The sequence below is a fragment of the Aquila chrysaetos genome, chromosome 24 (genome assembly GCF_900496995.4).
Source record: "Aquila chrysaetos chrysaetos chromosome 24, bAquChr1.4, whole genome shotgun sequence".
Classification (NCBI taxonomy): Eukaryota; Metazoa; Chordata; class Aves; order Accipitriformes; family Accipitridae; genus Aquila; species Aquila chrysaetos.
The window spans coordinates 20,342,243-20,365,418 of NC_044027.1; the positions used below are offsets into that span (position 1 = coordinate 20,342,243).

Consider the following 23,176-nt stretch of genomic DNA (forward strand, 5'->3'; position numbering starts at 1 on the left):
GCGGCCGGCTGGCTGTCGGCGGCCGCTCCTCGGCAGGTAGGCCTCGTTAGTCACCGCCAGCCTGCCCTTCGCGCCCGCCGCCGCTCCTCGGCCGCTCGGGAAGCTCCGTAGCGTGAGCCACGTGCTGGCGCGGCTCCGCGCGGCAGCTTTCGGGCGCTCCTCTGCCTGGCTGGGAGCAGCCAGTGCCGGGCCGGGAGCAGGGCTGGGAGCAGGGCTGGCCGCTCCTCCGCCCCGCCGCGCTCGGGGCAGGGGAGCCTTCGGCCAAGCGCGGCAGGACCGGACTGGCACCGACGGGAGAGGAGCTGTGCCCGGCCGGGTGTTCCCACGGGCCACGAGTGGTCCTTGTCCTCCGAGGGCGGGAGAGAAGCTCCAGGCGGCCGGCCGTGCTACGAGATGGGCGCATTTATCTGTGGCTTGATTAATCAGGGCTAATTTGCATTTGCAAATGAGACTGATAAAAATGGAGTTACCTTTTCACCTTTATGGGGGAGGAGGGATTATTTCTAGGTTGTCTCTTTTTTAAGTGATAAGCAACTCTTTTACCAATAAGGATGAAAATACTTAATTTGCATTAGCAAAAGAAGCTAATTATTATATAGTTAATTAGCATCTGGAAATGAGGATTATCTTAATTACAAAGCACAATTTCCTTAATAGCTACAAAACTGTAAGTTTGATCTGTGTGGAGATTGGTGACTATTATTATGTAATTAGTGATCATATTAATGGTGCGGTGTATTTAGATACAATTTGCATATGCAAATGAAATTTACCTGATAGAAATATGTGGCTCCACTAATGACTCTAAGCACTTAAAAATTAAATTACATTAGGAGATCTGGATCCTGAGTTGCAGTGCAGCGGCACGGTGGATCTCCTCCTGCAGAAGAGCTTTTCGCTCTGCGGGGCTGTGGCTCCGTGGTCTGGCTGTTGGGAGGACGAGGAGACTGCCCCCCCGTCTTTTCGGCTCCCCAAACCTCAGTGCTAGGTACAGCCTTCTGCGGCTGGGCGGTATCTCGTGTAGCATCTCGTGCAGCACGGCCATCGCGCTTGCCCTACTGCCGTCCTCCCCTGCACTGAAGACCTCAGCGCAGTCCTTGTCAAGGCTCTTCTGGCTAGAGAAGTATTACATCACTGGATGGTGGGAGCACGCGTTCTGTTGCATCAGTGAGCTCCCAGGCAGGAGATGGGGTCGCATGTCCCTTGTAGCTGTGCTTGTGATGAGTTTCTGCATTCCATTCATGTTTAGGGGTGCCCATGGTATGGAAAGCATGGTGCTTTAAGGACAGCTGATCTGTCTTCTTTCCCCTGCTTTTACTGGAAGCAAAAAGCTGCCTGTGTGTTTAAAGAAACCTGAAGTCCTTTAAAACAAAACGATGTTAAGAGAGGGTGCTGTCCACCCTTACCTCCCCAGGGAGCCCTGTGGGAATGATGTTGGTTGCTCAGTGCACAGCTGGAGATTGTGCGGTGCTGCTGCTGGGCAGGATCGCAGCTGATGTTGCAAGTGTGAGTGTCTGCCGCTGCCTGGTGACCTGGCCCCCATCCAGATAGGTGTTTGAGTCAGGGAGCCCAGTACCCTCGCAGTGACAACCTCCCTGCCCCTGTTGTACAAAATCACACCTCCGTAGGTATCTCAGCAAAGGAAAACCAAAGCTTCCAGGGCCAGATATTGTAACAAAATGCAGTGTATTTCTTTAATATACCCTGCTCCTAACCTGCAGTACTGAAATGACTGAAGTGCAAAAAATACCGGTGCTGGAAGGAAGCAGCCGTTACCCAACAGGATGTTTCTCTCATCAAGAGGGAGAAATTTACAGCCGCCGGCCGGGGAACACTGCAGCTATTGTGGGTGCTTCCTGAGATGCTTTTTGCAACTGCTTGCTCCAGCCCGAGTCCTGCCTGCCTGCGCCTCCCTGCCTCTCTGCGGCAGACAGACATTACATGTTTAATGACTTCCAAGGAGTCTGTCTATCATTACAGCTAGAGCTGAAAGTAATTGAAAAGCGTCTGTGTTTCTCTTCAGCGTGGTGGCCTGTGTGCGGAGGCTGGAGGAGTGCCTCCGCTTCGCCTCCCTGTCCTCAAGCGGGACCTGCCCCGGCTCTGCCGCAGCCCTGCACGAGTGCCCTGTTTTGTATCTGCTCTGGTCTAATTAATTAAGGGTTGTTGCTTGGAAGTAGCACATGCTTAGGTGTGATCTTTGAAGTTTAGTGTGGTGCGGAGACTTCAAAGGGGACATTTTATTAAAAAATAATAAAATCAAGAGCTCCTAAACACTTGCAATTTGAAGAGCTTGTTTGAAGTCTCTCCATGTTCTCTGGTGCTGATACAGCCGCAGCACTGAGGTACTACTTAGCCATCACCACCATGCAGTACTTAACCTTCACTTTATTTAAAAAAGAAAATAATCAAAACCAGGAGTATTTTCTCAAGTGTTTTCGTGGCTTGATCTAGCAGTAAAGAACTAATTGTGCCGTGTCGTGAGCTATGCAGGAAACAGAGAAAATCAAGGCTGACAATCAAATTAGCAAAAATGAAAATTTAGTCCAGGTCTGGTTTTTTAATCAAAGTCGTTTCAAGATGAACAGGAAAGCTGTAAACCTTTCCCCCATTGTGGAGGTTTCCTTCCATGGCCCGGGAGGCCCCTGCTCTCCCGCTCACCGCACCGAGCATCATGTGGTTCAGTGCTGCCGCTGTCCTGCTGCCCGGCCCGGGCCTGGACACAGGGCCAGGGCGTTCCCAGCCAGGCCACGCTACCGCTTCCTTGCTCCCCCATGACAGCTCCCTGCTGCGAGCTCCTGCTCGCCCCAGGAGCCACAGGACTGGCAGGGCAGCTGCCCCCAGAGCTGGGTGCAGTGCTCCGGGGCTGTCCCATGAGCTTGAGCTCGTGCCTTGGTCCAGTGGAGCTGAACAAGGGAGAGGTGGTGGACTGAGCCCTGCGCCCCTGCCCGCGGGCCGGTCAGGGGCTGCTGGAGGCACCTCCAGGGCTGGGCGTGCGGGCAGAGCCCGCAGCACCGCTCGCTCAAGCGGAGCACGGGACCATCCCGGCTGCTCTGGTCTCCTCTCGTCAGCACGTTCGACTAACGAGGGGCCGCAGAGGGCTGACAACCCGCTGATCCCCTCGGCACAGCCGGCGACGGTGGCCTCTGTGGGAACAGCACAGATGGCGAGCCTGAGCGACAATGTAAACTGCAATATGTCTTGGAGACGCTGCCGGGCTGCGGCTGGTTTGTCGCGTCGTGGTGGTCTGCTGGGCTGTGGGCAGCTCTGCGTTCCCCTGCCCCTCGTCCGAGGGGTCCCTTACTGTGGAGCTGCTCTGGGTAGGCTGAAAAGGGACTGGAGAGGAGCCAGGGGAATCGGGGTCAATGTCTTAATATTTGGGTACTTTATTAAATGAAGAAGTGTGTGCATTTTGGGGGCGGTGTCTGCAGCTGGGGAGTGCAGTCTGGGGCGGTTGCAGCATTCCCGATTGCAGCCGGCTTGGCAGGAGCTCGCGGGAGAGTTTGCTTTTGTTTTCCCCCTGAGGTTTTGCTATCATGAGTGATTTGGAAATGCAGAGTGGTGGTGTTCCATCTGGGACTCGGTGCACGGTAGCACAGAGAGCACACACACATGTTTACTATTCAGACTGCTATTTAAATTACTGCGTACAGAAATACAGAAGTAGGAGGCTTAGCTGTATATTATGGAGAGCGTGGTTTATTTTGAAAAGCTTGCATCCTTCTCTTGATGCGTTGCAGACTGTTGTAAGACATTTTTTCCATACTTCTGAATGACTTTCCCCTGTACTGAGATCACGTAACGTGCCTGGATTCATGCAGGTGTCCTGTGCTTTCTCCACACACGGGTGTAAAGGCTCAGGTGTGCAGAGCTCGTGCCGGGACGCTTGGTGGGAAGCAGGCGCGAACAGGAGCCAGAGCTGTGTGTGTGTGCTGAGTGCCTGGCATGTCAGGGTGGCTGTGGCAGGCAGGCAGGGGCTGGGAGGAGGTATTAAGGGGGTGATGTCCTGGTCCCCGCCTGACCAGCCTGCCCTGGCCAGCATGGCGCTGTCCCACCGGCTCCCCACGGCTGGTCAGCCAGCCCCGGTAGCAGCACGAGTCCTGGCGTGCTGGCTGGCTGGGAAGGGCCGTGCCGCTGGCAGGAGCAGCCCCGCTGGGTGGGCAGGCGTTGGACCCGGCAGCCTGCATGCCCCGCAAGGGCTTGGGAAGTCCCTGTCCTGTTCCTTAGAAAGCTGTCAGCCTAGTGCCGTGACCCCGAGTTAACAGTCATGATTGCAGAGAGGGGGTGTTCCCCATCTCCATGTGCTGTGGGGTGACTCCATGACTGAAGCACAGCCTCACCCCACACAGGGCACCACTTCTGATGGTAAGAGATGTCCCCCTCGGCCTGGGGGACAGGGCTGCACGTGGGCTACGCTTTCTCGCTTATGTGGAAGTGGTGTTCGAAGGGCCCTCCCTTGAGCTGGGGTGCCCTCCCGCCCGCACAAGGCTGGGCTGTGTGCTGGGGGGTCAGCAAGCTCTTCTGGTGGGCACCCTTGGTGCCCACGCAGGACAGGGGCTCCTGTGTCCCTCCAGTCTAACCGTGGCTTCCCGTGACGGGTGCATGCAACCGCCCAGTCCAAGCGCTGCCATGCCCGCGCTCTCTGCCAGCCCCCTGGTTCTTACCCACTTCCAAGTTCCCAAGTTCCTCTGGTGTCATTTAGCTGAAAATTAAGTTTTCTCTAAACAGGTGAGCTTTGCTGGTTTTATGGTATTGCTGTAGGCTGGTTTATGAGATATTCATCTTGGTAAAACATAAACACTCCGCTAGCGTTTCAGGTCTGGGGAAAATCTGAATGCTCTTGTAGTATTATAGAAAGCTGTTTCTAAAATCTAAGATCATTTAAATTTTAAAGGTGGCAATAGTACATTCAGTATTGGGGTTTTTTTGTTGGTTTGGATTAGCAATGCTTCGTTTTCAAAGTCATGCAGGAAAATGGTTTGCCAGGTATTTATTTATCTAAATATTTTTAATATCAGCAGTTGAAAATTCAAGTGTAAAAGGCCGTGCAAAAATAGCAATAAAGAAATCCAAAGCTATAAAAGCTTATGGTGAGAATTTAAATGCAGAAACAGCTGTTATTTCCTTGGGAGTTGAGGTATATAAACTCTTCCATGGCTGTGTATCCCCACAATAGTGGTGTGAAGAATTAGCGCTCACTGCAGTGTGCAAACTGAACCCGCCAAGCACTGAGGCAGCTATTCATCTATACCCAGGAGCTAAATATGACAATGTTAGCATTTTTCATTTCCCTGACGTTACCATTAATAAAGCAATGATCCAAAAGAAGCTTTGCTGAGTCTGTTCTTTATGCTTCCATCACTCACGACTAGATAATTTCACACAGGATCGTTTTTAAATTAAATGACGATAAAAGCGCTCTGCTGTCCTGTGTTCACTAGTTCATAGAAGTCTATCAAGTCATTAATGTGTCATGACAAACTGCTAGTTGGATACAAGAGTAATTAATTATTTGCATAAATAACAGGTTGAACTTCGTGCTTTGAACCGCAATGACATATGCATCACATCATGGACATCTTAGAACCTCTTGCAGAGAGTTCATGGGAGGGGTGAAAGCTGAGCCAGGCATGTGTGCAATTGCATCCTCACGCACTTCAAATGGTCAGGAGCTTGGCTTGAGTTTTGATGCTTTTTGTGTTCCTAAGTTCTTCATTGATGGCTGTTTCAAGAAAGCATCTGATCATTGGAGATTTCAATGAACAATTATACAGATTTTCATAATCACCATTAATCACCACATATTTTTCAAGATAATTACAGCAATTATTATTTAGATTCCTCTTTTATGTGCGCATTGTAGAAAAGAACAAGTGCTTATTACGCTGGGTAGTGTAGAGAACTATGGTCTGAAGTTCTTTGTCATCCAGAAACTCATTATGTTAGCTGATGCTGCCTGTGAAAGTTCGTCAGCATGTTTAAATTAGGGTAGCATTGGCAGGTCTGATTATTTAAATCTGGTAGCTTTGCTAAAAATATAGTTATTCAAGAAAGATGAATTACTAATTTGACAACTGAGATTTAGCTGGAGTCTACAGCACGGAAGGCAGCATCTATCGTGTGCTTAGAGGAGGGTGACAGTACTTTTTCAGATTAGAGAGAGTATTTCTAAGCAAGCTAACAAGTTGTATTGTTTTGTGGCCTGCCCTTTAAAGGCTGAGAATAAGTCTTAGTAAATTATAATGAAGGAGTAGCCATTGGTTAAAAGTTGGTCGTGCTTTTCGGTGGTCCTGCACTGATGAAAGGGATGGCTCCGGTGCCCTTTCAGGTGCCCCTCACTGGAGGGGTCCGGCCTCCGGCCTCCTCCCAGCTGCCATCAGGGATTCATGGGGACGCCATCCTTCGGGGCTTGGTTTTAGGAGTGCGGTTCTGGCCGCTGGCTCCTTTCAACTCTTTTATCTAGTTGCAGTGACTGAGCTAATTGGATGTGACCCTCAGGGAGGAGCTGCTCCTGGGAGACAGCAAACAGCCATTGAAAACATTTTTCTTTCTGAAATCTCTTTTTTATTTTGTTCCATTTTGAGGGAGAAAAGCGCAGGCACCTCCCTAACCTGTTGCAGATTCTGTGGGTGTAGTTGCACGGGGAGAACCTGCTGCCTCCCGGATTCAGCCGGGCCCCAGCGCTGTGGGCGTCCTCCCGGCGGGTGAGTGGTGATTCCTCGCGTGGGTCCAGGAGCCGCGACCGCCCGAGGGCTGTGGCTGCCTCGGGAGGCGCCGGCGGAGGTGGTGGTCCTGCTGGCCCTGCCGCTGGCCCCTCTCAGAGCGGTGCAGGGCAAGAGCAGCTTTGCCTGCCTGTGCAAGGAGGCTTTCAGTGAAACGTGCAAGGTGCAAACGTTTTATAGGTCTTTAAAAATATTTTAACGTCACAACCTTTTAAAGATGTTAAAACCTACGTGGGTCAACGTGTGAGCTTAGTCAAGTGGTGGTATGAGTAATGCTACTGGCGGTAATGCTGTAAAAATGAGACCTTGCCCACCTATTTTGTTCTGAATCAGTACATGTTGCCTTTGGAAAGAGCTGTACTTTATCATTCACCAGCACCAATTCCTTTATGTTACCGTCTGCTGGTCTCGATCATGGTGCAAATTGACATCGAGGAGCGTGGAATAGCTCTTGGCCAGACTAAAACTAGAACTGCAGCTCCAGGCCAAAGCCTGGCTGGCAAGTCTTGACACTGCCCATGGAAATGGTAACACTGGGCAGAATCTCAGCACAGTGCTCTGCTCATCAGAGACTGCCAGGAATGCTTCAAAAGCAACAGGGGATTAAAAAAAAAAAGGAAAAAAGGAAGAATCAGAGGCTGCTGCTGCTGTTTATTTACAGCATAGCATCAGAACAAGGGACATGGAATTAAAAGCCTCCTACAGTTCTGATTTCATTTAATTTTATTATGAAATTAACTGGCTGCTGTAAACAGCAGTTGCGTACTGTCTTGCGGTGCACGGTGGGAGCGATGGCACCCGCGCCTAGACCCCAGTGCTGGCCACTTCAGCAGACTGTGGTGCAGTGATGGGAGCTCTTTCCTCCTGCCTGTTGCTGAAGATGCCTGGCCCTGGAGATCGCTTCCTGCAGTTACCTCCTTCCCTCTTCTGTGAGTCTCGGTGAGCTGGTGTGCGGTGGGGTAATGCTTTTAAGGGCTCAACCCACACAAGCTCCGAGCGTAAGCTTGCACTTGTGCAGCCTCATCACAGCAGCATCGCTGCTTGTGCTGCATGGCCATGCTCCACCTGGGAAACACGGAGAGGTGGGCCCTGTGCCAGGAGAGGCATCTGCCGGGGCCGGGCACGCACACACGCTGCCAAACCAGCGGTGATGGCGTCAGGGCTACCTGCCAGCAGTGCCCTGCAGAGCGCCGGCAGGGACCGGTGCTGCAGCCTGGCCTCAGGAGAGCGCTCAGCCCTGTTGCGGCAAGGGGCCATGCGGTGGGCAGGGGGTGCAGCGCAGCGCTGAGCCTCCCCTGTAAAATTACTGCAAAAATGCAGTGCTGCAGCTGGGGATTTGTTCAAAGCAGCGTGGTGCACGGCACCCGTGCGAAGCATGCTCTACACTTTGCGTGACACGGTCTTGTCCACAAGATACAAAAGCTAACACTAATGTGAGATGGTTCAGTGTTGTGCTGGAGCAAAGTGCCGCTGCATTTGTTAATCTTCTTGGATTTGGATTTACATTCCTAAAAGGAAGTTGGGTGCCTCACCCTTGAAGTCCTCGTGAATGTGAAAAAAGCCTTCTTTGGCAGCAGTAGCTTTGAATCTCTCTTTTCCTGTGGCCAGTGCTGTGGGACGGCGGGCAGCACCTCTGAGGGCAAGGTGGGGGACACGACGGTGTCCTTCCTCCAAAGTGTTTGCTTTGTCCGGAGCCATCATTCAGCCTGGAAGCAGAGGCGAGGGATGAGCAGCCGCTCCCCACGTGTCTCAGGGGGTCTCCACCGTCTGCCTGCAGCCCCTTACGTGCCCAAACAGCTCCCGGAGCCCAGCCGAGCCGTGGGGCGAAGGCTGCCACCCTTCCCAGCGCTGGGGGAGGCGGCTGGCTGTGACAGCCTTGTGCTTTATTTCCGTAAAGTTTCCTGAATTGGTGGGTATTTAAATCCTCATGACTTCTAGTGCCTGGCTGTGAAAAGAGCTGTTGAATGAGCGTGTTGTTTTCCGATTTCTCCCTTTAATGTATTTTACCAGCAGCCTAGTGACAGGCCTGACACGCCAGCTCCTGTGCACGCTCCTGCGCTTTGGGAGTGCAGCATTAATAACACACTTCCATGCATCATGCCATTTTTAAGCATGATCGTTATGATAAAGGGCATATACTTAATTACAGGCCTGCTTAATTACAGCTCTGTTGAAGCTCGTTTGTTTAGGAGAGTGCTAATTGCGCTGCTGAGCCTTTGGCACACCCTGCTTTCATCTGCTGCTTTGCTCTGCAGTTTTGAGCTCTGGGAGGGCTGGAGTGCGCAAGGACCGAAGGACGGATGGAGGCAGTCCGGCGGGCGCTGCCGGGGGAACGTGCACGCTCATCACGGCTTATTCTTTAAATTACTTTACAAAAGCCGGCGTGTGACTGATCAAAGCAGGTTTCTGTTGGGATAACAAATGCAGATGGTCTTTCAGGTTCAAAATTTCCCGGATTTGGTGATGCTGCTTTTCATCTGTTTCCTTTTGTTTCATGTAGTGCTGTGGCTGCCATATAGCACCTTTGATAATGAAATTACTCCAGTGGAGGGTTTTTTTTACGTCAAAAATATACAAAGCAAATGTAAAATGCTAAGTATTCTTAAATAACCTGTGTTAAATCACTAACGTGGTAAGTCACTGGTGCTGATGGAAGTTACAAACAGCAAGCAGAGAAATGCTGGGTTCATGGGTGCAGATGCTTTGTGAAAGAAAACCCTATTTGAGGATTACTTGAGGGCATTTCAGGGCTTAAATTTGCTCTAGTTTGAAGTTTTTATTTCTTTCAGAGCTGAAATTTAAAGACTTAAAACGTTAAAGGTGTAACTGAAATAAAGCAGGTGTATTTGGGGCTGCAGTCTGCCTTAGAAATGTGCCCTTTTCAGTCTTGTGTGGAAATTGCTGAGTTAAATGTTTTAAAAATAAGTGTCTCCCTTGTACTGACGTGTCTTGTGGGAGGCTTTCTGTGAAGTTTTCGAGGTGGTGATAGCAAGACAGAAACACCGAATATCACTGCACTATCTAAGAAGAACATACAAGGCAATATAAAGGCAAACAATCCTCTTAGTATCATTAAGGTTGTGCTACAGAGCTTGGCCCAGTGACATGAGGCTGTGCCGTGTGCCATCACGTCCTTGTGTCTGTCCTCATACTCCACTGGTTTCCGTCCTCCAGATGTGGTTTGCAAGTGTTTGAGCTCTGTTGCCCACTGTTGAGTTTGCAGTGGCAGCAGCCAGGCCAGGGAGGGTGCTTGGCCCCACGTGTTTGTTTTCATTCTGCCCAGGTAGTAGTACTTATGGCTTTGGAGAGGTACAAGTCACCTGGACCAGGTATGTTCCTTAGCCTCTTGCTCAGACACCACCGAGTTTGCTCAGATGGTTCTGTGTGGTAGTGGTAAATAGATGTCTGTCCTCTTAAACTGTTTGTATTTGTTTTCAGTTTCAAATACTGTCCTGGTTTGGCAGCTGAACCAAATTGGAAGACTCAAAATTGAGACCATGAAATTGTGTTTGGATAGAGCAGGGAGGGTTCATTGAATTCCTGATTTGGTAGGGACTAACCCAGCTGTGTCTCGAACAGAGAGAAACCACTGGCAGGTTAGAGGGAGGAAAAGGCTGGCAATAACTTCTATGAGCTATCAATCATGTGTCAATGCCATGAATACTTGATCTGTCACTGGGAATGTGTGAAGTTGCATGTGAGAAGTCAGCTGGAAATGTGACGTGTCTGCTCGTTTTGTCCCTTTCAGCAATGGATGGAGTGCCTTTTATGATTTCTGAGAAGTTTGCCTGCGCTCCTGAAGGGGTAAGTTGCCTTCATTGTTCTCCCAGTGTCTGAAATTCATCTTTTCATGGAGAGTGATCACAAAGCATCAACGCAAATTACCTGCCTCTGGGAGCTTTTCTGTTGTGGGGCCTAATATATACCCAGTGCTTGAGATGACCCAAGGTTGCGCTTCACAATATTTTCCGATAGGGTGGGAATGGCTTTTGCCAGATCACTTCTAAAACTGAATTGTCCTGGGAGTTGAAGGTTTATCACCATCAGAAATAGGAATGGTGGTGGGACTCTCTGGTGCTGGAAGCATTTCTAATTTCTTAGCATAGATTGTAAAGAAAGCTGCAAACGTACAGCTCTCCTAGATTTAAACTGCTGTGGAGATGGCGCAGTGCAGTCAGCTTTATGACTTTCCTTTTGCACCCCAGAAGTTCAAGGCAACAGTAATGGCATGGTGCGCTTCAGCACTGGCAGCTGCCGCGAGGCTCCTGCGGCTCCATGCCCTGCGCAGGCAGAGCCGGGCAGCGGCATGTGGGCGAGGATCTTCCAGAGCTACTCAGTCTTGGCGGGCTCTGGTGGTTTTGCAGGTGGAGTGCGAGTGGCTGTAGCTGACTGGGCGTGGTAGGATTGCCGCGGCTGTGCTGGCCAAAATCCAGTTTGGTGGGGAGGCTGTGCCCTTACGTTTACCAGTCCCAGCCTGGAAAGTTGGCGGAGGCGGCTGTGTCCTAATGGTGCCGCAGCTGGACTGCGGCTGGGTTCCAGGGAGCAGGACTGGGGTTGCCCTCTGGCGTGGGAGATTATCCGAGTCAAAGTGTCTCAAGTGCAGCGGCAAAACAGGCTGGGTTGTTTTCACATACGGCACATTTCTAAGCGAGTTCACTCCTCAAGCGGAGTCCTGCTCGGCGTGCCTGTGCTGCCAGCGGCACGGCTCCTGCCTTGCAGCGGGGTGAGCTCGAGAGGGCACCGTATCCTGCCTGCTCAGCGCCGAGCTCTGCAGTGCCGGCGGAGGGTGCCGCCAACAGCTTGGGCAGGGTAGGTTTGCTCAGCCAAAATGGAAACCCGGGTACCAATTCACAATGACTTTTGAGTGTCGCTGGGCCAGTGCTAGTTTAAGTTGGTGATCCAGAGCTCAAAGGCTCAGCATCCCATTATTAGTTCCCTAATCCATCCAATCCTAAAACAATATCTCTTTAAAAATCAATTTACAAGAAGCTGTTAAGGCAAACACTGAGCCATCAGCTCTATCTGATTTTTCACGTCTGTGCTCCTGCTTTGTGCTTTCTTCTTCCTGCTGACACAACTTGCGTGTGCAGCCGGACACGGTTTTTCACAACCATTGCTTTCTGAAAGGGTTGTTTATGGGCCGTTATTCCCAGAAAGCTGGACTCCCTGCTGCGAGGACAAATGCAGAGAGATTAGGTCGTGCTAATCCTCCCCTTGGATCCTTTAGACACCATTGCCACCATATGGTCAGTTTGGTCGGGGCTTCCCACAGCCGGTGCCTCTCACACCTACGTGCTGGGGCCATATGAAATCCATAGGGTGTTACAAAGTGCGTTCCGCTAACAGCCGTCCTGCGGCAGGGAGATGGCTGAAGATCTACCTGTGCAAAGCGACACTGAGATGAGTGTCAGCTGTCCCCGCTTAGGGAGAAAGGCGTTAGAGCTAACCCACCTTCTGCTTCTTGTAGATGGAGAAACAGGATTATGCATGTGTTTACAGATGGTGCCTCTAAATCTCCGGTGACAGAGTATTTGCTGACTTTAAACAAAACAAAACCAAAACAAAAAACCCTAAATTTGACATTTCTGATTCTTTTTTTTTTTCTTTTTTTTTCTTGCCAGATGCAGCCGGTTGATCTCTTGGGCATCACAATCAAAACCCTTGCAGAAATCGAAAAGGAGGTAGGTAGCCAGCCAGGCACTAAGCAAAAGCGTCATGAGAGCTGTGTTCACTTCATTGTAAGATCCCTTCCCTTATGGAAAATGCCTCTCTTGTCTTTCCCAAGTCACTGCTGGTGGATAAAGTCAACACGGGGTCAAAGAGTAAGCTCAGAATTAGGGATGTCCTCTGTGATCTGTGCTGGGTGAAGACACTTTAGGTATTGAATCTAATGCCAAAGTTGTCTGCCCTCTATTTAATTCCAGATGTCTTTCTTACTTAACCTTTCTTTGTCATTTATTAACATGTTACAAGCAGAACACTGTTTGTATTAGGTTGCCTCTTGCATCTCAGGAAAGCAAATGAATTTGACTAAGCAATGTCAGGTAAACTACTTCACCACTTTTCAGTTTGATGGTGCTGGTAACTTGTTACCAGGAAAACCTGGCTGTACTTCCAGTGAGCGTGAGTCTTCCAGGAGCTTGGGGAGAAGACAGCCATCAAACCGAGGGTGGACTCCTGTTCCTGAGGGAGCATTTTGGCACATGCAAGACTTGGGCTGCATGGTGCTGAGGAGCTGCCTGCATTGCAAGGGCTGCCTCTCAGCTGAAGTCTCAGACCAGGAGGAAAATGGTCTCAGCAGCACGTGCTTCTTCAGGCACCATCGGTCACAAACATCTTCTCTTGTTAAAGGGTTAAAGGCAGAGAGTAAGAAGATGGCATAGCAAAACTTCAGACTCCTCATGGCTTCTCCACTTTTTGATTCCAGTTGTGAGTCCAGTTTCCTAAATCCATCCTCTTCTCCTGCCTGCAAGTTTTGTCTGAGTACAAAAAGAAGGTGGTCGGTTGCCGGCTCTCTCCAGGCTCCCAGCTGGCCAGGGGAGCAGCAACGGCGGCTCTGAAGTTGCTGCCTGACAGGGGCAATCGCTGGCAGAAGCACCCGCTGCCTTGGGTGCTGCGGTCCTGCCACGTGGCGTGTGTGCCATGCTTCTGTTTGGGACTGCCTGCATCTGTCACGAGGGCCCTGCACGCTGGGATGCGGGTGTGCGCAGAGCTGGTGGCCCCGACACATGCCTGCCGCCTTCCCCCCACTCTTCGCCAGGAGCTGGCCGCGGGGCCGCAGGTCCCTTTTGCCGGAGGGCAAGCGAAGTGGCATTGGATTTGCTTCTGCAGCCTGCTGCGTGTCGTCTGGTGCGGGAGAGGTCTTGGCAGCTTGGGCGCTGCCCAGAGGGGTGGGCTGTGCAGCCCTGTCCTGTGCCCCTTGCAGGCCTGTGGAGTGCGGGGACACCAGTACCAGAGTTGTTCGTGTGGCCTGGGGAGGAGAGGTTGGTACCTGCCAGCTCTCCCCACACCCTCCTGTTCCGTTACAGGCTGTGTGCGTTTCGCAGTAATGAAAAGTATAATTATGCAGCCCGTATTCCTTGATGAAGCATCTTGTCTGCACATAGATAGCTATGCATATAAATATTGTGAATTTCTGTATGGCTTTATTTCCCTTGCAAGCAATAGCACCATTACAGCAAATCTTCTGGATTTCCAAAGCAGCAAGAACATTTTCCCTGGAGCTAGATGCCTTGCAAAAAATATTCCCAGAGAATTCCAAGAGTTATTGTTCTCTGTCGCCACATTTGCAGATGTATGCACCCATCCTCCAAGCTGCGAGGCGAGCTGAATGAAATGACTCCACCCTTTCAGGAAAAGTGATGAAAATAGGCGCAAACCCTGTACTGCACACTCAGGCTGCACCTGAAGTCAGCATCCCATTGCAGCAGGACTGCACAGCCGTGCCCTGAGGAGTGTATGAAGAAATGGCATATGAAGAGGCGGTGAAGCCCAGTGGGTGAAGGCGGATTTAAGCCGAGGGCGCCGTTTGCCCACGGCTGCTTTGGTGGATGTAGGGTGGAGAGGAGCAGAGCCCTGGCAGCGCTGCTGCTGGCTTTCCCTGCAGGGCTGCAGGGAGTTTGTCCTCGCGGCTCCTGCCTGTCCTGGGTAGGGGAACGTCACCAAGCGGGCAAGCGGTGCAGGTGGTGGCGAAGGTGCCGAGACCGTTCTCGGCTCCGGTGGCGGCAGCGGGTGCTGCTGTGCCACGTGGGTGTCGGCAGCGCAGTCAGCTGTCGGGCTACTGTGGGCCTCCTGCGCTGGCGGGGCGCTGGCAGAGTGCACCCCATCTTCGTTTTAGCTTGGCATTGAGCGAAAAGTCTGGAGAGGGTCTAATTAGTAAAGTGAGCATCTAATATTAATCATTCCTTTTAAACTGACAAGGAAGGCAGATCATTTAACCACTTAATTGCTACAAGTTTTCATGGGCTGTTCTTTGCAAATATATTTAACGAAGAAGTTGTAAATCTAAAAGAGCTTAAAATTTTAATTTTATACAGAAATCTTTTTCCTTGTTCTCATGTTTGTAGTCAATTCTCCAGAGTGTAGTCACATGAAATGTTCTTTAAATGAACATATTTGCTAACTGGCATGATTTCAGTTTTTAAAACATTGGTTCCAGCAATTAGGCTTTTTTTTCAGTTCCCAAATGACTAGAGAAATTCGTCTTGATTATAATTGCTCTTAGCCACGCATATCTAATTTGTGTCTTTTTAAGTGTTAATTAGTAAACAGTTTGAGCTGACATCTTTATGTGTTTGTGTGTTGAAAAATGAGGCTTATTGCTTATTTAGCTTGGGGCTGGTACCGCTGGCTGTGACATCATGACATTGAGGTAAAATTAATGAAGACGTGTTTGCCAATTAAGAGGCGGTCTTGAGAAAGACGACTCCTTGACACATCCCCTCGCACAGGTTCCCCGAGACGCGCAGCGTCCTTCCCGCGAACCGGGGGGGTCCCGCGGGGTTCCGCCGCGGCCGCGGGCGGGGGCGTGGGGGGGGGACGCGCCGCGGTCCCCGCGCGCCCTCTGCCGGCCCCGGCGCCTCCCTGCCGGCCCCGCTCCCCCCCGGGCGAGCGGGCGCTCTGCGCGACGGCGGGGCCGGTCCCGGTCCCGGTCCCGGTCCTGCTCCCGGTCCCGCTCCCGCTCCCGGTCCCGGCGGCTGGCGCCGTGCGCGGCGGGGAAGCTGGTCCCGCCGCGGCTTGGCGCCTGGGCGGTGGCAGCTGCTGGAGCGTCGGTGGCCTCGCCACTGGGCACACCGAGCCGGGACGGAGAGGAGGTTTCAGCGTTGGAGCAGAGAAGGCCAAGGCCACCTCCGCTGGAGCTGGCCGGAGGAGCGGGTCCCGCTTGCCTCTCCGCAAAGGAGCACGCAGGCCTCGCACAGCTCCGAGGGCTCTTGGCACCCCGGGCGAGCCCGCGGCAGCCCTGGCACAGCCAGCCCGTCCAGCACTGCGGCTCCGTCCCTGGGGTCAGGCGCCAGTGAGGTCGCTGAGTTCCCGTGGCCACCTCTCTGGCAGCATGTCCCACGCCCTGGGCTGGCTAGCAAGGAGCGGTGGCAAACGGGCCTGGCCCGCGGGAACAGCGGAATGTCTTGGTGACATCCCAGGAGCCACAGACGGGACACTGGGAGATGTGGGGGAGGATGGTCCGCATCCGGAGCCGTTACAGTGGGTGTGCCGGGGCCGCGTGCCGCTCCTGCCCCGGCAGCCCCAGCGCATCGCTCCGCTTTGGCCACACCACTCACGATGGGAGAGCCACCGCAGCCCCGGCCTCTCCTGGGGATGCCATGGCATGGCAAGGGGCCACAACAGCGTCCAGGGTGGCCTGGGGCTGTCAGGGTGCGGCCCACGGCGTGCCACGAGATGGCACTGCTACGGCACACTCCACACACGCTGCGGCACCCTGGCCCACGCCGCTGCGTCCAGCCGGCAGCAGGGATGTCCATCAGCTGCAGGGATGTCCCTGGGGCTGCAGCAACGTCCAGCCAGCTGCGGTGACATCTGTGGTGTGCAGGGACACGTAAATAGGAATTTTCACTGTAACCAAAAATGTTAGTTATGATGGTACCAGCTTGTGTAAATGAGGCCTACAAAGGGGAATCTTTCTGACTAGCTGCTCTATGCACAGGATGAGTGTGGTCCTGTTTGTGTTAGCACGGTTTTGGGGGGGAGGGGCACGAATCCTACCCGGGATGGTTACTGACGTGGGGTCTGGTGGTGCCGGCAGGCTCACCCGGCATGGCCCTGCCTGGGGCAGGGGGATGAGATCACAGCTCAGGGTGCTGCCAGGCCCAATTCGTACCTCAGTCTTCTGCTTGTTGTATCGTCCTGGCACGGGCCGGGGAGTGCGGCTGCGTGGCTACGTGGCTGCATGCCCTGGCCCGGGCTGCCATTGGGCAGTGCCCCACGGTTCCCTCTGTCTTGCTTTGCCCCGTAGTACGACTACAGCTTCCGGACGGAGCAGAGTGCGGCGGCCCGCCTGCCGCCCAGCCCTACCAGGTGCCCGCCGGTCCCGCAGTCCTGAGAGGGGCCGCCGGCGCTGGAGCAGGCGTGTGTGTGCATACTACTGAGCGGGACGCGGCGCCAGGGCTGTCCCGGCAGACACCCGCTCGTCCGGCCATCACCGCCCGCCCTGCGCTGCACCACCTCCTCCTGCACACGCCGCTCCACGTGTTGGGACTGTGCAGCCCTTCGGCAGCTGCCCCCACCCTCCCTCGCTGCTGCGGACGTCTCTCCACGTGAGTACGTGACTGGGAGCCTGACGGCAGCCCCTCGGTTGTCCCCACTTCGTAACCCCTGCTGCAGGACAGTCACCAAAACCAGAGCTGTAACAAACTGCTGCAAACAGCAAGCCGTGAGCTCGCAGACCATCAAGAAACGCGCAGCAGTGAGCCCTAAAAGTAGGGAAGAGTAAAAGATATGGCTGGTTAATCTGCAAGCCCCCGGGCATCCCGCCTGAGCTGACATGGAGCTGATGGGCTCTCGACACCTCGCGGCGGGAGGCCCCTGCAGCACTCGGTCCAGCGGGCAGCACTGAGCCATGGTGGATGCCCTGTCTGCCTCCACTGAGGTCTGGGCACACAGCAGCCCCGCCGCGGCCGGGATCAACCCCAGACTGTGATCACTTGTTTTTGCTGTAGGCTGGCGGAGCCAGGGTCGCTTGCTCAGACCTGCCTTGGCCTCTCTCCCCGGGCACTGGCAAGGCGGAGGGGCGCAGAGAGCACAAGCTGCACTGCAGTTCCCGAGGTGAAGCACCTCCGCTTTGCACAGGGTGTCCGTGTGTCCGTCAGGACCTGGAGCAACAAACATCCTGTATTTCTTTCCGGGCTGGATGCTGGCAGCGGCCCAGGCAGACCCCGGCAGCACCCCGCTGACCCCTGGCCAAGCTGCCTGCAGAGCTGGGGCCCTGCTGACAATGTGGATGCTGTCACCTGCCCGTCACTTTGGACAATTTTCTAATATTTGCCCCGCTAGCTGCTAAAACAAAAGAGATGTGCCTGTTCCCTTGTGCACTCACAGGGAAGCACTGAACTCTGACGTAGTGCAGGATGAGAGTGGGATGCATTAAACCCTGACCTCAGCCTCCTTGTGATCGCTGACCTTAGCTCGTTCCCGAGTCAAATGCATGTCTTGGAGAAGTCTGTTGCTGTAATAAGTTATTTAGAAGTGCCCATCTGACTCCGTGCTGCTTTTTCAAGTCTCTGCTGTAGAACAAAGCTACATCATGGCAGCAAAATGGCAATTTTTAAGTTAGTGTTAAAACGTACAACTTTTTGTATTGTAAAATACTGATTACCTAACCCTATTGAAATGCAATTGCCATAGTAACAAGTAACAGTATTGTTGCTCTCAGTCTGGGTCATATGTATGCCCTGACCTGCTTTGCACTGCTTTTGATTGATCTTGCATTTTCTAGTTGGACAGAATGGTGACTAACAGTAGGTTTTGTACTGTCAGCTTGTATTTTTTATTTGTACATATGTAAAATATTTCTTGTCCAAAGATTCATTTCTGGTTTTAAGGCACCATACCGTATTGCTGGGATAATGAGCACAAAATACCATAACATTCAGGACAGACCAATTCCAAGTCTTCGCTTCAACTTGTTCCAGTCAGGTAAATAATTTTCTAAAACTGCCTCTGTAAAGCAAGGCTGTGCGATTGGAAAGCAGGGGCCGATTTCATTGTAGGTGTGTCATATTTGGGCAAAAGAATTAAAGCTAATGCCATTTGCACCAGCTCTGGAGGTTTGGGTGACCCCCTGGAAGTGCTCGTTTACTTGGAGGTTGCAGCACCATTTTTAGTTCTTATTTATCCTGCAGGAAAGCAAAGCCAGACCTCACTGCCAAGCTTCACAAAGGCTAGATTGATGATGCCGACATCGACAAATGAACATACCATGGCAGCCTGGTCATTCGGCTCAGGTTCACTTGAAGTTCAAATCCACTCCATGCTGTAGTACTATGCCCATCTCATCCATCTTTTGTCTTTCTATTTTTCTGCTCATAATTTGTTCTGTAGTTTTCTGTGGCATCCGTTTATAGCTTCTCCTGTGGCTTAGTGGACACTGCAGGTAGGTAGAAGCCATCTGCGTGGTGCACTCCTCATAGCTTTGGGATGAAGGAGCTGCAGAGAGCTGACCTTCCCTGTTACTGGTGGTGGAGGAGTGAGGGTTGCAGGCTGGTGCAGGGCAGCCAGCACAGCATCTGCAGGGCTCCAGGGGCAGTTCCTGCCACCAGGAGATGGGGATACAGCTGCCAGGACCCCCTCCTCGAGCTGTGTCTTCCTGTGCCAAGGTCAGGGCTGACTGCGTGGCAGCTGGAGTGCTCAGTGAGGAGCAGGTTCGGATAGCTGCCGAGCCCCCCATTCAGTGGGGCACTCCCCAGGTATGTCTCAGAAAAATGGGTGCATAGCTTCGAGTCCCTTCCTGTGAGATTTAGCTTAGAGAGCATCAGTAGATAAAATTGGTGCTTTAATATTTATAGCAACAGTTAACGTTTGCTCTGCCTTCTTAGAGATAGTGAGCTCAGCTTTCTCTTCAGTGACCTATAAGAAACACTGGATGGCTCAAAATGCTGACAGGACATGCAGCTGGGACAAGCATCTAAGAAATCTTCAGGATATATTTGTATAGTTGGTTCTCACTCTTCCCTCTCTTACACTGGGCTAGCAAAGCTGCTTCAGGGGTGCATCTGCAAAGAAACTTGAGAGAGAGTTTGATCGTCACAGTGTGTTTCTGCACTGTGGCACTGCACGGATACCCTGTACTGAAAGCATGAATAGTACAAATGCAGTTCTTGTGGTACAAACGCAATAGAGGTGTTTTGAGCAAAGAGCTACAGCTGCTGAGAGCCAGCTGAGCTCTCAGACCTGCTAACCGAAGGCTGGAAATCTGGGCATTTCCAAAGGGGAGAGGGCTGAAAGCCAGTGCTTGGAAGCACAGTGAGACACATGGCGCAGGGTGGTTGACTGCATGTGTTGTCTTCTCAGTCCACCGATTATAGGAAGCTTCTTTATTGCACCTCTGAATTCCCAAGATCTTGGGCATCAGGTCGGCATTTCCACAGACAGGTTTTATTTGCTGTTCCGTAACTTCTGTACTCACGGCAACTCATTGCAAGGCTGGTCCTTGCATGCTCACAGCAAGTCCTCCCTGTTGGCATGTCCCATAGCCACTACCAGCATCTCTCTGCATCTTCCTCCCTCCCTGTCCAAAAGGTGACTGTGGTAGCATTGGCCCAGGCAATAAATATTCAAGGAGCCTGATGTTGATGTTGTCTGGCTGTGGAGAAGCCTTCTGGAGCATAAGAGGAGGGGATGAGTCAATGGAAAGCAACAGAAATGGATTTGCAGAGCTTTACCAGACATGCTTGGCTACCTTGCCTCTATTTCTAGAACAAAACTAGTCTCTAGGTAGCTTAATCTTGTGGCTGATGGAGAAATTAGTTTGCCAAATTATCATACGTCTGCAACAGAGACAGAAAAGCAGCGGTGAGGGGTTTACTTACTGTAAAATACACCTTCTGATGTGAATTAGTAGTGACACACTGCCTCCTGGATTTCTCACGGCAAAGAGCAGGTAGCGCACCGAGATGACTTGTGGGCCATCCAGGCCAGGCAGTGCTGTCTAATGTGTTAACAATGGAAAGGCAAGAAATTAGTCCAGAAAGTAATGTAGAGTGTGAACTTTGTGATAAAATTCAAGTGTGGACAGTTGTAGCAGGTGTCTTCCCTGTGGGAGCATCTCATAGCTGTAGTTACATAGGAATAAACTTTGTCAAACTTTTTTCCTTTGACTGTCACTGAGTTTGCCCGCGGTGTTTGTAGGAGAGGATCCCCTGTGAGCCTCCTGTGTAGTGAGAGGTTGTTGGTAGTCTGTAGCTTTGGGCTTGTTTGGTTTCACACCTGCCTCTGCCCCCACTGGTTTCCTGAGCTCTCCAGACCGAACGCATGCACCGCAGAGCCTGGAGAAAATCCTGACGTGGGCACAGCATGTGCCAGGTGGACGCTGGTGGTGAGGGTGTGTGTCCGCAGGTCTGGGCACCTCCTCTTCAGTGGGGCCCTAAAAATCTCCTTGGGGGAGGGAAAACGGGATGCGGCGACTTTGGATCTGGCCGGTCCCACGTTGGCCTTCACCTCCCCACCGCCCTCAGGCGACACTGGGTCTGTCTCCCCAGATCCGCCCACCGGCCACTCTCCCAAAGCAGCCCCAGGAGCCTGGCCGGGGTGGCAGCGGGCACGTCTCACAGGTGCCAGCAGAGCAGCTCACCGGAGAGCCCGAGAGCCGTTCCCACTCCTCCTGAAGGGCATGCGCATCTCGCTGCATTCAAATAATTACCTCAGCCTTCGAGCCTTGACTAACGGACAGGAATCTCTCCCGGCAGCGGGGCAGCCAAGCGGTGTCGGTGTTAGTTATCCTGAGCCATAAAACTCTGACAGCGTTGCAGTAGGGAGGGTGCTCCTCTGCTCATGAAAAAGCTCAGTAAGGTGCTGCTCAATTCATTCAATACAGGGAAACCAAACAGTTTGGATATTCTGGTCATTTATTGTGAAATTGTTTCCTAACAGCAAGAGTTTTAAATGTCATCATGCAAACGGAAGACAAACCTTTTATGCAGTTGCAAAGTGTTTTTTTAAGATGCTATGCATTTTGTTGGGTTATTGAAAGTGAATTTACTGTGCATTAATCTTATGAATGTTACTACGTTTTATATTTATTTTAGATGACCCTCCTGTATTTTACAAAGGGAAGTTTCATTGTGTGATAACTTAGTCTGTATTCTTAATATAATTTGTTAAATAAAACTTGGTTTAATCAGTTTATTCTGTGCTTTGTGTTTTAAATTTGGAGTTTAAGAAGCTTAAAACACTGCAGCTCTGACTTAGGGGAGTGGAAAGGGGCATCCCTTGGGACCAGCAGCTCTTTTCCCTCTGCACCATCGTTGCATTGACTTCCTCAGATCCCAAACCTGGATGTTTTGAAAGTAGTTAAAAACATCAGGAGGAATGAAACGTGAGTCAGTGCTTATTCTGGACTGAGCCGCCATGTAGCGGTTGTAGCTGTGGCACCTGGAACCGATTCTGTTTCTTGATGTGATTACAGGTTTGCTTGGTACAGGTAATGCTTCTTACAGCGGGCTTGCCTGCTTCCACAGGCATTGGGCTTTGTACCCCGACGGATGTTCGTTCAGGAATGAGAATGGTGCAGGGTCAGCCTTACACACTGCAAGGGTACAAAGCTGGGTTTGTCACCCGGTGGATGTTTCCAGTGGTTTCCTGCAGATGTGAGCGTTCCTCCCTTCCCACCTCCTATCCACTTCTGGAAGAAAATACCATCACACATGTCAGTCCTTGGACTGGAGAGTCTCAGTAAAGAACAGGGATTGCAGGCTTTTTTGTGAGAGACTTGCTTACAAGGTGCTTTTTCCTCTGCCACAGCTGAGCAGATTGCCTTTTGCTCCTGCTTGGGGCTGACGGGGACTTTTTGAGCAGTTTTGGTGGGACGAGGACCGAGACCAGACACACCTTTTCCTCTGCTCTCAAGCTGTCCAGGAAGGTGAAGGACACTGCAAAAGATGGGACCTGATTTTAGGCACAGGAGGAATAAAGAAATGGGAGCAGAGGCATCATTAGAGTTGGACCAGGGGCTGTGAAGCCTCCAAGGAGGAGCTGGTGAACAGCAGTGACTGCCTGCAGGGCTGGCCAGTCTCTCGACTGACCAAAGCAGCTACAGTCTGATCATGGATCTGAAGGGTCAACTTCAGAGGCGGCAGCATGATCCCCCTGTAAGTAATTTGCTTTTGTTTGTGTTGTTTTGTCCTTCGAGATTAGATATAAAAAGCCTTGGAAAATCTGTCCAAAATGTCTCTCTCAAAAGGTATGCTGCAAAGTCAAAACACGGAAGTCAAAATAGCTCAACTTAAGCGTTTTCTGGAGTGTAAGGGACCACACGTGATGTCCACGCTGCCACACAGGCCGGATCCCAAATATGTGCGGCAATAAGTGTGTCACTACAGTAAATGACGGCAACGTCAGTGAAGCAACTTGTTTATCCTCTATAAAGGTTAACAACTTTAGTCACTCATAATTATCAGCTGCAAAATTTGCATTGTGTGTAATTATGAGGAGGTCAAGTTAAAGTCATGGAGTCAGCCTCAAAGCTTGGAAACGCCAGCGCAGGCTTGACTTGGCAGCACAGGTTTTCTTTGAACTAATCATTTTTAACATGTGCGCACTTGTGCATGGCCGGTCCTTCCCCCGGCCTTTCTGTATAGATGTGCTTCCCTGTGCCAGGGATGCTGGTGCCGCCGCAGCTCAGGGCAATGATGGGTCTCACCAGGAGCTCTTGGCATTCCAGCCGGAGCAGCAATGGACTGCTGCAGCCACATGCAGCAGGTGACAGCAGTGTGCAGCGTGAGTGCAGC

At 51.8% G+C, this 23,176-nt stretch overlaps 1 protein-coding gene across 11 annotated transcripts in view; it reads left to right on the forward strand.

Moving 5' to 3' along the window:
• Window positions 1-21,573, forward strand: part of MVB12B (multivesicular body subunit 12B) — a 69,638-nt gene extending 48,065 nt beyond the window's left edge. For 7 of the 11 annotated variants that reach the window (XM_029999742.2, XM_029999734.2, XM_029999735.1 and 4 more), the window contains 3 exons: window positions 10,468-10,523; window positions 12,341-12,400; window positions 12,788-13,140. In XM_029999742.2, the coding sequence (XP_029855602.2) occupies window positions 10,468-10,523; window positions 12,341-12,400; window positions 12,788-13,102 (431 nt within the window). In that variant the 3' untranslated portion in view covers window positions 13,103-13,140. The other 4 variants (XM_029999736.2, XM_029999739.2, XM_029999738.2 and 1 more) reach the window with 4 other exon arrangements.
• Window positions 21,574-23,176: the final 1,603 nt, after the last annotated feature.